The sequence below is a fragment of the Lissotriton helveticus genome, chromosome 3_1 (genome assembly GCF_964261635.1).
Source record: "Lissotriton helveticus chromosome 3_1, aLisHel1.1, whole genome shotgun sequence".
In the NCBI taxonomy this organism is placed as follows: domain Eukaryota; kingdom Metazoa; phylum Chordata; class Amphibia; order Caudata; family Salamandridae; genus Lissotriton; species Lissotriton helveticus.
The window spans coordinates 1,932,736,063-1,932,749,567 of record NC_136061.1 but is presented as its reverse complement, the minus strand read 5'-3'; the positions used below and the strand labels follow the sequence as shown (position 1 = coordinate 1,932,749,567).

The 13,505-nt window shown below is 43.1% G+C and overlaps 1 protein-coding gene across 9 annotated transcripts in view; it reads right to left on the bottom strand.

The window, feature by feature from the left end:
• Positions 1 to 13,505, bottom strand: part of MORF4L1 (mortality factor 4 like 1) — a 155,524-nt gene that overhangs the window by 106,732 nt on the left and 35,287 nt on the right. For all 9 annotated transcript variants that reach the window (XM_078682976.1, XM_078682973.1, XM_078682974.1 and 6 more), the window contains 3 exons: positions 8,535 to 8,560; positions 7,568 to 7,656; positions 4,017 to 4,118 (listed from right to left, as the gene is read on the bottom strand). In XM_078682976.1, coding sequence (XP_078539102.1) covers positions 4,017 to 4,118; positions 7,568 to 7,656; positions 8,535 to 8,560 — 217 coding nt within the window. The remainder of the gene's footprint in view (positions 1 to 4,016; positions 4,119 to 7,567; positions 7,657 to 8,534; positions 8,561 to 13,505) is intronic.

Below are 13,505 nucleotides of genomic sequence, written 5' to 3'. Positions count from 1 at the left end.
CTGCCCCGGGGTCTTTCAAAAACTGGAACAGTGAGATTGACGAGTTTTTATTTAGGATGGACTTTTCAAAAAGGGAGGCAATTGGTGATAAAGGGATTTTGCAATGGACTGTTTGCCTTATTTGCATTCATTTTATCCAGTCTTTTCCTTTTAAGTACACCTCTTGAGGCTGGTATCTTATCGCCTGATGCCTTCCTCACTTTACCAGACCTCATTGCGGAACCAAACTGGTGCACCTGGTAGCTCCTTGCCGTAATCCAAACTCAGTTGGCAGTATATAAAATCCAGGCAGTACCCCCTGTCCTTTGCTGCCGGCGGAACGTCTCATAGCGAAAGGGTAGGACCAACTGTCAGGCACGCTTGTGCTCAGCACACTTAATTGTAATTAGTCACCAGCAGGGGCGGCAGGAGCACCTCTTATTGAGGGCTTAACCAGGACCTTTATTCGAGGAACAGGAGCCGGAACCCGTAGATAGGTCCTGAAGCGATTTTTCTTTGCAATTATTGCGCTTCCCTTTAATGCGGAGGAGGAGGGCTGAGGCCAACAAAGACCCCAATGTCTGGTTGCAAAGGGTGGGGCGGCGTAACCCACTAACCTACACGGGACCTGGATCCGCGCTCACAGCCACAACTACCCCCACAGCCTCCTCTCCAGTCTAACGTTTACCCCCTTACTTGCTCCTTTTGCAGCTCCTTTTTTCTCAGCTCCGAGGGGAACAGCGTTTCCCAGCTAGCTCACCGGCTCATAGGCAGGGGTGGAATCTCCTGCAGCTTCTCCAGCGGGCTCACCTATGGCCCGTCTCTCTCGCTATCCGTTGCCCACTTTATGCTCCCCCTGCTGTTGACTGCCATTCCACTTCAGCTCCGCTGTGCCTCCGCCGTAACTCAGGACCGCACCACAGTGCAGAACAGGGCAGACCGGACCCGGACCGGCCGGACCCACCGGAGCACGAGCAGGGCACAGCACAGAAGGGCAGGCGAATGGGGGGGGGGCAGGCGATATCAATGGCTTGCTGACAGTGGCGGCGGTGGCGGTTGATATGGGATTGATGCTGAGAGCCCCTTGACCCTGTCACAGCAGCAGCAGCACTCCACACGCACTCAAACTGTTTAGCGGCTCCGGCCGCAAAGAGAAAAGTTTTAGCGGCTCCAACCGCGTTCCGCAGAGTCCCAGTAAAGCCCCAGCCGGCCGCGTCCACACTGCTCGGCGGCACCGGCACTGACCGCAATGAAAGTGTCCAGCGGCTCCGGTCGCGTTCAAGCGACGCCTTCCCAGTTCTCTGTCTTGCCGAAGAATGCCCGCTGACTGACCGCGGTCAGTGCGTTCGAACGGCGGGTCAAAACTCCGCGGATCCGGCGCTACTCTGCTCGCTCCGAGGAACGACGACGGTGGCAGCAGAGAATGGCAGAGAATAGCAGAAGCAACACGCAGCCCGCAAGTCGGAAACTCGGACCTTGGACCTCGCTATGGTACGTGGCTCGTCCTCCTGGATACGCTATAAAAAGGTCAGATTTTTTTAGGCACGGGAAGATTAGGCGATTCCCCTAGAATCACAGGATGTTGAGCGCACGACTGAAATGGAACGTGGAGGATCCCCAGTCCGAGCTTCGGCAGTTAGGCCACACCCTCTCTCGGCCTCTGGGCGCAGCACCATCAGACTGATGGGGGAGCCATCTCCACTCACAAGACGTCTGCGGCCAACTCCATGCACCCGGGCTTTCACTGGGTACAGAAGAGGGGGTAAGGGGCAGTTATCTGCCTGCATCCCTGCCCAGTACTGGGAGAGGAGGGCGTGACACAAAATGATGTGCCACCCCTACCACCACCACGAATGCGAAGAGGGGTTCCGAGCCTCACGTATCTCACAGATATTCACTAGCCTGGGGTTGAAGTGGGCCCCTGAAGTATTGCAACCCCACCCCAATCCCCTGAAGAGCCTGCGCTACATCCCTGTGTGGTAGTGTTACACTATGTGCCTGTAGCTAGGTACGGGGAGATTGCTTCCTACATCTGTGAACCTCAGCCTGGCGGGGTTAGATGCCCTGCCCCTGCCTGCACTCAGCACTGCCTGTACCTGTATTCACCCCTGCCTGTACCTGTATTCACCCCTGCCTGTACCTACACTCGGCACTGCCTGTAAGCAGACTTGGCTCTCTGGGCGTGGGCTGCAGGAGATATTCTAGCTGCCAAAAACGTTTCTTGTCGATAAGGTTAGTTTCTGCCTTTTAACATTGCCGACACTTGTGCCCCTACCGTTTCCAGAAGAACAACTGAATAATGTGCCCAAACACAAAGTGCTGGTGTGCCTCATGTTATGGAATCCGTTGGAAGCACTAGATGCGCTAGCCGCCTGTACATCTACTCAGCCTGCAGGGTGGTGTGTGTGTTGGGGGGCGAGGTGGTGGGGGGGGGGGGGGTGAAAGAACAGTGTGTGTCGTCATAGATGCGACTGGGACGAGGAGAGCACACAGCTTGCACCTGAGCTCAGAACGCTGGGGCGAAGCGCTTCCAGGGAGGGAAGTGGTTAGAGGCTCTGGGGAATGGGGGAGGTGAGAGGCTCACATCTGCACCGAACGAAGGGTGGGGTGGAGTGAAGCAGACGAGCTTATAGAGTCCAAAAATAGCCCTCCCGCCGACCCAGACAAAGCATTAACTCTTGAAAAGATGAGTCCGCGGGGCTGCTGTTCGGGTCTCCCAGGTCACGTCACCGCAATAATCCAGTATACGTACCTTTTACCATAAGACCCGCCGCTGCCCTGCTTCTATACATAAAGCACTCTCGTCCATGAAGAAACGGAGCGCTAGACACATCCACCACATTGGTCATGTCAATAAATAATTTACTGTACAGATAAGCACATAGCAACCTAAAAGACAAGCGCTCGCCATGACGTCCTTTTCAGACTAGGCTCCTTAACTTCCTGCTGGCGTAAAAGGTTTCTTATCTTCTTTATGGGGCCATCTGTCGGCCCATAAAGAAGATAAGAAACCTTTTACGCCAGCAGGAAGTCAAGGAACCCAATCTAAAAAGGACGGGGCTAAAAGAGAAAGAAGAACGTCACTAGGACCTCTTCTCCAATGGCCGGCCACCGTTTAGGAGGCCAGTCAATGGAGAATAGGGGCGGGGCTTAACCCTCGCTAGTAAAGTACACTCTGAAACATAAAATCTCACGAGCTCGACTGCGCAGTACGCCACGCGAGACCTAAAAAGGGAGGTGGGGAGCCCAAAGAGATTAATTTAAGATTTTGGTGTGGCAAGTTATAGTACATGCAGAGACCCACCCTCCATAGTGAAACTATTGCAAATGTCAGCATTCCTGGAAACGTCTCTACATTTCTGCAGCCATAACTCCCAAGTTCAGACTTTAACAACCCCTAAGTTAATGATTATTTTTGTGTAAATGAAAATCGAATGATCTCCGCCTAATGCAATATAGAACTTCTCCTTTCCTGGGGATTTAAGCCAGTGATTGCCACAATAGATGTAGGAAAGCCCTTCTATATAGCGGTAAGAAAAGTCTAGGAACACAAAGTAGAAGAAAACAGCTTTGAATCAGAGTGGCCTCCTACCTTTTCTGTAATAAAATAGTCTTTTGTCAAGCCCCAAATTTCGATGCTGCAAAATGTATCTAATGAGATTTAGCAATGAATAGACCCAAAGTGGCAGCTTTCTGATCAGAACATCTTTTAATAGGTTTGGCTATCCAGGTTATTAAAAATGGTCCCTCTGTTCAATACATACTCTCCTGTACATCTAAATACTGTTTTCTTCTAGAACAATTCTCTATTTGTTCTACCTTGCGCTCCAGACCTTTAAAAGCCGATGTTGTTGCTTTGTCTTTCTGTGGATTAGTTCCCAACTAGAGTCTGCCTCAGCAGGGTCATGCCTGCCCCCGCTGCTCTGATCCCCTCCAAATGCTAACACAACCACAATTAGTGCTGAAACAAAATGTTTAATGTCGGTGCCTCCTGTACACTTGAAGTTATTATAGGTCTACAATGCTAACAATCTTACCTGCTTTTGCCTAGTGATCAAGTCCCAGTCATCAACCAGCCACGGTTTGAGCTCCTCTGGAATCTTTACTTTCACTTCAACTCTGTTCATAAACGTTTCCTCCTGAGGCATAAAGATTTTAATACGTCAAATAGCTGGACAAAGGAGGCGAACTTTTAGAGGTAGCAGCAGATGCGGCACTGGTTGTCAAAATTACAGTAATAAGAGCAGATAACTTTAAATACATCATGAACAATTCATCAAAAACACCCCATCAATACCATTGTTGGGGGGGGGCGGGGGCTTACAGGAAGCTTTTAAAAATAACTGAAGAGCCAAAGGAGCTAAAAAAATACAAAAAAGTGATACATTAAGGACTGATCCTGCCATTTTACTTTAATAGGCACTATCTTTTGAAAATGTCTTGGGTCCAAAGATGGGGAACATCTGTTTTAATTCAACGGACAACCATATTCTAGCCACAGCATGTCATATAAGCATCAGAATAGGGGTATTCACCATTCATCAGTTAACACTTAACTCCTGCTTGGTCACTTAAATGTTATGTTTTCAGCACAAATCAAAGTAACTGCACAGGTGCAAACACTGTTGCATAACAGAATATGGCAAACAAGGAGCATACAACAGGGGTAATGAAAGTGATCCAGCGCCTAGAATGCAGATTTGAGTCCTATAGACCTGCGTTTTCATCTGGGCACCCGCTGTGATCTAACTAGTGTAATTCTGTGCGTGTGCATGCTGAAAACATTTAAGGTAAAAAATGCATGAAAGGTACTCAATCTATGCAATGTTATTTAGAGGTGGGTGAGGCACTAAAGCCTCAGACCAAATGCCTGGCTCTGCTCAAGTTCCTCTTGAAACACACCTAATCCCAAACCGAGCCACGCTTTTATGTGGCTTCTGCTTGCCACTCGTGCTGTAAGGTCAAGGGTCAGAATAAAAAACATTAACCTTTAAAACAAAAGATAACCATTTAGTGTGTGAATTGTATAATGTGAAACAAGGAAACCTGGAATCCATCCAGCTTCCCCGATAAAATATTTGCCTAGAATAAGTTTGGTTTAGGTCACCAATACTCCTTTTTCTTTATCACACGACAACTTCAAATATGGGATTACAAGATTAGCAACATTAGAACTCATTAAATCAAACTTGGTTTCTGTACTGAACACAACATATAGTAAGAATCAAAGGCACTCATGCCAAATGACTTGCCTCTTAGTTCACAAGTGGCATTGTCGTTAAGGTGGGGCAGGAATATTTTCAATTTATTAATAAATGTGTCTCAATGTTATGTTATGTTACTATTTTTTTTATATAGCGCGCAGCGACTCAAAAAGAGTATCCTGGCGCTTTCACAGCGAGACCTACAGAAAGTAACACAACACGACAATAAAACAGCAAGAAATAAAATAAACCAAAAGGGGACCTATAAAGTAAACAGCCACGTCTTGAGACCCTTCCTGAAGGCCAACAGACTAGTAGCACCACGAAGTGACAGCGGCAAGGCGTTCCACAACTGGGGGGCGCGCAGACCAAAGGAGCGGCCTCCGATACGAGCTTTCTGGACGCGCGGCACAACAGCCAGAAACTGTGATTCAGATCTGAGCGCCCGGGCCGGGTGATAAAAGGACAGTCTCCTGTGGTTATTGATTTAATAAGATGAAAGACTTCCATATGTTAAGGCACCATTTGGATTTTGAAGAGACGATCATATTTTTACACGTTTGCTGCATGACCGGCATGGAAAACATTTAATGGCTCAGCTCCGACTTGGCTCTGTTAATTTGTTCGCTCCCCCATCTCTAATGTTATGGCCTAATTTAAAGCTCTGAACCACCAATTGAAAAACAATCTTGCATCTTCACCCAGACATTAAAGTACATTACTCTGCTGCTGCCCAGCTAGGTCTACTTCACATAAAGACCAAACCATAGAGGGTGGTACTGACTGACATTACATCCGCATATACAATTTCCTGCCAAACACCCATGTAGCATTAATTACAGGCGATGAACAAAGGGATCAATGTTGCGTATAATCTACTAACCTCAAATTTTGCAGCACCTATCCATTGCATCCTTATTTAAGCCTGACTAGATCCAGCTCAAAGAGGTTACACATGTGTGATATAACTGGTCATCCTCATCTCATCTGTAAATAGTTTCTGCTATATTTGGAATCACAGCTTCTCTGCAAATTGTGTTTTGTTTCCAGCGATACCTGCGGGGAATTGATTGGCCAAAACACTGCTCAAAGGGAACAGTACAGAAGTACCAGCTGCAAAGGTGTGGTATTTCCATTGCATGGGAAACCTATAATCGGACACATTAACGTCCTAAAAAACATGTGGAAACCATAGTTACTCCTCACCTTCTCCTTTAAAGAAGTCAATACTAATGAGGCTGCAAGACAATCTGGAGTTTCTGTACATCTTTTTCGGACTTCTAATGCCTTTATGCAAAATAAGAGTGACGGTAAGAAAATAAACGTAAACTATGCTGCCTTGCAATTACAGGCAGAAACCGCTCCAGATTACAAAGAAGTATATTAGGAGAGGCAGAGAGGACCAGTATTAAGTGAAGATTCATGTTTATATATTAGATTCACCTGTAGTGAATTTGCAGTTCAACTGTTCATCCCAAGCATATTTTGCTGGATTAAACAGTCTATTCCAACTGCGCCAGTCGTAAAAGCAAAAAGTGAGGAATTAGAAGTTATCAAATTGTTGGACCCTGAAATACAATCTGTGCTACTAGTTTATGCCATGTCAGTCAAAATAAAAGGGTGCATGTAATGAAGAATCAAAAAGAACTACTAATTCAATTAAGATTGTCAGATGAAAGCTTGTTTCCGGTGTGTTTAATGACAGAGCTGCAACAGTAATTGTTTCAGCATTACAGTCAATAAGCTACACAGTAAGCCTAGATCGATTATAGCGGAAAGCAAACCTTCACTGCCTACCTTCAGATGTGTCCCAATTGACTAATTGATTTTAAAGGGGCATGTGGCAATCAAAGGTCACTGGGCAATATCGGAGGTAGTTACTCCAGTTTACCACTCAAGTTCCAGGCTTGCAAGCACGGCTCCGTTACAATTAGATAACCAAGTTACTTCTTTTCGGCACTCAAACATCCACAATAAAGTTCGGCAGCAAGGGTTTACTTCTAATTGTATCTTTGTTTAATTGACTTATCCAAGATTAATTTGCGACAGGGTTGGGCTGGGAGGGTACAGACTGGCTGCGCCGTCTGGTACGCTGGACCTAAAAAGGGCTCCGCATAGGGACGAAAAGTCTCAGCACTTCAGGGTCTACAGGAGAAGGATAGCATACTTTCTCTAAACTAGGTGAGGACTCTAGTCATAGCACTGTCCTAGTTCGTTTCTTTTTAGCGAGGCATTGCTCTTCCCAAATCAATTCTCTCCACCACTTTTTCCTAACAATTTTAATAATCACAGGCATCAGTTGTTTTAGTGGATTTAACACGGATCACACCAACACCTCCGCCTACTCATACCATTACCAAGCCATAGATCACTGCTGCACGTACATTTTCCACGCTGGGGTCTACACGAGCTCTCTTCTTACGTGGTGGTTGAGGAACTTCACTCGTACTACTGCCTTCTCCAGCCCCTGGAGCTGCAGACAAAAATGAAATCCAGTAACACAGCTCTATGCTTATAACTTGTAAACAAAAGGCAAGCACAACCCATAGATAACCAGATTGCCTTTCACTTTTTAATAAGGCACAAACCGCACATTGTATTTTATACTATCCATAGGTTAGCTCAAACATGTGCCCCCCCCCCCCTAACCTGTCACTAAGGTATGTGCAGGGTTTGTTTCCAAATAGCAGCAATGTTTAGCTAAAAGTAACTTGATCATTAAATAGGAATCAATAGTGTATGTAGCTTGGTAATAAAGGTCAGGGAGGAGTGTTGGGACAAGAGCACTTTTCAGAAAGGTTATGGAGTTGTGAAACTGCCTGGTATTAAAATATAGAAGGAGTAGGATGTGTGAGGTATGAGACTCAATTGTGGGTGCTGAAATTACTTCCTTGATCACAAGTGCATTGTGTAGTCACAAGGATATTGGTCAGAGAATGGGAGCTTTAGAATTGGGTTTCATAAGGGCAGCAGTCTCTTTAACAGTACCCTGTGTTGTATTAGAGTGTATAAGTGCATGAAAGTCTTCAAACAATGTAGGGGGTGAATGTCGTAAAAGGCCAGTAGCCAGTCTTCCGATTAGGGAAGCAGATTGCGGAAGCCTAACGGATATTCAAGTTGTAAAGGATCACCGGAGCTCAGAGTTCGTGTATTCGAAGGCTAAAATGCGAAGACCAGTCTCATACCAGTCTAACTAAAGGCCAGTGGTTTACACCAGGTGGACATATTAGCGACTAATGACTTGCTGAATCCATGTGCGTGAAGAGACTTGCAAAACATGCCAACTGTATGTCCTGCACCTTAATAATAGCTTGCTCTTTGGGTGTGTATGAAAAAAAAAATAAGACTTACCTTTCTGTTTATTTTTCTTCGTTTTTCTGTAAGAAAAAAAACAGTGTACACAATTACTGAGCGAAACTTGAGTTGGTCATGTATGCAGCACTGTTGTTCAAAGTGTTCAAGTGAGATGCATGGGTAAACAAGATGTTGGGTATGAAGGGTTAACAGCTCTAGCAGCTACGTCTTTTACAATAAATATTTTAACAGTTCTTCAATTTAACAATATTTCTTATTCTTTGGTTCGTGATGTATTTCTTAAGCTTTTCACAGCCGACGCGTTTCGTCCCGGAGATGGGACGTCATCAGGGCTGTAAATATAAGACAAGATGTATACATTCATAAGTACACATTTTACATCCCAATATATTTTACCACACAATTCTATTTCTTTTAGCCAAACATAAATATACTGTGTTATTATCACACTGTTCAACCTGGTACCATATGGTAATTGAAAATGTTGATTAACATTAATATAACGTTTACTAGGAGCCGCAGAGCTGGCGAATGGATGGACCTGGTGGTATTTTGGGCCAGGTTCATCAATGACATTTTGTTGATATGGAGAGGCACTTCCGATGAACTGGTAAATTATCTGAACTATCTAAACAATAATGATTTCAACGTAAGACTAACGATGAACCATAGGACATCAAGCATAGAATACTTAGATGTGACATTAATGGTGGAAGGGGAAAACATCAAAAGTAGATTGTTTAGAAAGGAAACGGCTACCAATTCTATTCTAAGGGCAGATAGTTTTCACCCAAGAGCAGTTATCTCAGGTATACCATACGGTGAAATGGTCCGGGTAAGAAGGAACTGTAGTCGGGAGGAAGACTACATTAATGAACTGAACAATTTACAAGAAAGACTGAGCAGGAGAGGTTATGCCAAAAAAGATTTAACACGAGCCAGGGATATGGTATCGAAAATTGACAGGAAGACAACTCTGAGTCAAAAGAAGAGACAGGTGGTTAAACGGGGTCTGTCCTTTGTTACTACCTATTGTATACAGAAAGACGAAATTAGACAGGCTTTAGGCAGAAATTGGGACTTATTGAAAGGTGTACCAGGACTGGTAACTCAGTTAGATGATAAACCTCAATTGATTTTTAAAAAATGTCCAACTATCAGGGACAGAATTTCTAGTAGTTCTATTCGTCCCACGACCATAAAGACACAGGATTGGTTTCCCCCACAGCCTAAAGGCTTTTATGTGTGCGGATCATGTATAATATGTACACATGGTATCAACAAGATTAAAACTTTCAAGTACAATAGCAATAGACAATATTGGATCAATGAGTTCATAAATTGTAATAGTACTGGGGTTATATATGCCATTATCTGTAGTTGTACTAAAGTATACATTGGTAGTACTAAAAGGCCCCTGAAAACAAGGATTCAGGAACATAGGCGGGCAATCATTAATGGTGATGTTAAATCACCATTATATGTACTCATGATGAGGGATCATGGTTCAAATAGAAACTTCCAATTCCATGGCATTCAAAAGATACAACAACACATTAGAGGAGGTGATTGGGAGCTACGAATCCGACAGGCGGAAGCACGTTGGATAATCAAATGTCGGACAAAAAAACAAGGTCTTAATATTGATACCGAGCTACATCATTTTTTGTCATAATGCATGACATAAGAAATGTGATAGGAAGACTGGTCATGTTTTTGGGTATCTAAATAGGATTTTGGGGAAAACCCACTAAAATTTGATGTGATTGTCAAATAACCCTTAGTTAACTTGTGCGAGACTCATTGTAAATGTCGTTAAAATATTTGCATTATGTATAGATTGTGCTGTACACATACTGGGTATAATAGAAGGGCAACTGGTTCCATATTGGCCGGGCATAGAAATTAGGAGACCAGCTAATATAATTATATATAGTAATTGTAACTCATTGGTGAACGTGAACATGTCGCCTTAGTCGAAATATTAATAAGATCATCTTATAAACAGTTATTTTTACGAGTGATTCGACATCTAACATTGGATTAGGATACTGCGTAGTTTATTTACTTTAGAGAATGAGCAAACGGGACATATAAGGAAAGGGAACAATATTGTCCTATCAGTAAGGGAGACACATACACGAACAGCGAATCAGATTCCTGCTCTCACAATGTGGACGGCTGATTTCTCTGAATGCACGGTGATTCATTACACGGGCTCAGCGGAAACCGGAAATGGTAGGGCTGGTACCGGATATAGTAGACTTGACGGACCGGATTGGGAGCAGGTTTAATAGAATTATATGGGATAAACAGAGTGACGGAAACGAATGAATATATACCGGATGTAATTCTGATGTCGGACCACATTGGAAACATGTCAGGTGACACAGGTGTTTCACGTTAGGGTTTTCGCGGGATTTTAGTTGTTTTCTGATTGGATATTTGATACTTTATAACTTGAGGATTAGTTTTAGAGAAGTTGCTTACGGGATTTATCGAACCCGGATGGCAGACGAAGGAACGAGGCTCCTAGTTTAACGGTGAGTGCTTGTAAATTCAGGGGTGTGGAGAGAAATAGTTTAAGGATAATGTGGAGTAAGACTAACGTCTTGCTTCGTTTGTCTCTTGTGCCCCAATTAGAATACTGACTTTGAGAGTGAAGAAAATAGGACTTTGGAACGTGGATTGATGAGGAAAGGGAGAATTGTTTCATTGGATGTTAGGGTGAGTTAATTAACTTTTGCAATATGAGTTCTTTGCAGCTAGTAGTGCCATGATCTTTGGTCGAAAACTCATAAGTGAATGGGGTATTTCAAGGCAAAATGTTTTCTTTGATTATAATAGGTGTGATGTTGTGAGATATATTTCCGAAGAATTTTATACACTACGAAAGGATAAATTGGGTGTTAAGAACATCGGAAGCCTTGATTACAGGTACATCTGACATTGGTATAAAATAAACTAATAGGAAGACCACAGTAATCCAATGGCAGTGGCTAGGATAAATTTAATTAGTGACAACATTGGGTGACTACACAAGTCAGTGGGATTTTACTTGGGGGACTCTTCAATGACAAGGTTATGGTACTCTTAGTCTAAATTCGAGGAGAAGAAAGTCTTCATATGGACAATTAATATTCATTATTAATAGATTTTGATGTTATGCTTTTAGATTTATGAAGGTCTACAATTATCCTGCGGAGCCTCCTACTTTTTAGAATTGATAATATCGCAGATGGGGAAGTACTGAACTAGAAGTGTGATTTAAGGTGAGCCTACCTTTTAATTAAGAATGTAGTAAACTTAAGGCGAATACTAAATTATTTTCTGCAAACAGTGACCAGGTTGCCCGTATTATATCCCAGTGTGTAAATTATAGAAGAATAATTGGCACTGATTGTATAAGTATTACTGTATGAAAAGAATCCCACAGATCATCACTTTGGTTGCTAGTAAACGTTATATTAATGTTAATCAACATTTTCAATTACCATATGGTACCAGGTTGAACAGTGTGATAATAACACAGTATATTTATGTTTGGCTAAAAGAGATAGAATTGTGTGGTAAAATATATTGGGATGTAAAATGTGTACTTATGAATGTATACATCTTGTCTTATATTTACAGCCCTGATGACGTCCCATCTCCGGGACGAAACGCGTCGGCTGTGAAAAGCTTAAGAAATACATCACGAACCAAAGAATAAGAAATATTGTTAAATTGAAGAACTGTTAAAATATTTTTTGTTGATTCAAATTGAATTTTGTTATGCTGAATGTAATTAAATTGTATTTTCTATAGATTTAGCACTCCCAGCTCATTCTTTTGAATTTTGATTGGTCAGTGTAGGGTTGGGCGGTGCCCTAGTAGCTGGTAGATGTGCGATTTAAGAGAATAATTTAGTGAATTTTCCCTCAGAGTGCACCAGTCATTATACCCTACGTAGTCCGTTTTTCTCTGTTTGTCTTTTACAATAAGTCAGCAATGCAGGAGGACAGTTCTTACAAAACCACCTCCACCCGCTCATTCAAAAACTAATTATATACGTCACTTTCTTCCTTGGAAATCAATTTAAAATGTGCGCCACATCTGCAAAGCGCACTTTCCCATTCACCTGCACAAGCACAAAATACTTAAGAGCACCCCACCTTGTGGTTCATGTAAAGTAAAAAAAGAGCAACCAATTTTATGGTGTCTGTAGAGTGACAGAAATTGCAAAGCAGAATGAGAGATCAAAGAAGTCAATAAGAAATACAAGTTAGTTATGGTGGCTTCAAGACTATTGCTGTAAGTGGTTATTCAGGAGTAACCATTTGACTTATTTTTTGAATGAGGAGGTCGAGGGGTTAGATCTGATCGCAGGAGGAAGAGCGTTCTATGTTCTTGGTGAAAGACCAGAGAAAGTACGGTTGTAGGTTCTTTTCTTTTTGAATTTGGGAGGTTTCAGCAGGAGCGTGTTAGAGTTGCTTAGGGTCAGACTTAAACCACATAGTTCGAGTTTTTTAGCCAGGTAAACCTGGGTGTTAGAATGAAGCGCTCTGAGCATCAGGCAGGCTATCTTGAACCTCTGTTCTAACATCATAATAGGATCCAGTTACCTCATGCAGAGTGGAGCCTAAAACGCATCCCTGTGCCATCTCTAGGGGCTCTATAGGGAAGAGACGTTACAGAGCAGTATCACAAGTAGGTATTGCGACTTCTCAGAGTTCATGTTGCCACCCATACTATAGTGGTCCTGTTGAAAAATGAAATGGAGCCACTATGACAAAGCAGGATTCCACTTCAAGATCTATAGCTGCACCATGCCATAATACTGAATCCATATCACAGGGAGGGAAAAAGCATTAAAAATTAGGATGCACAATATGTTTTTATTTAAAAGTAGGTGTTAGCATTTGCTGAAACAAAGATAACTTGAGGAATAGTTATTGCTAACTGGCACTAGCCTCTGATGAAGAACCATAAATTAAGTGCATCTTAAGGACTATGTCAGAGTCAACC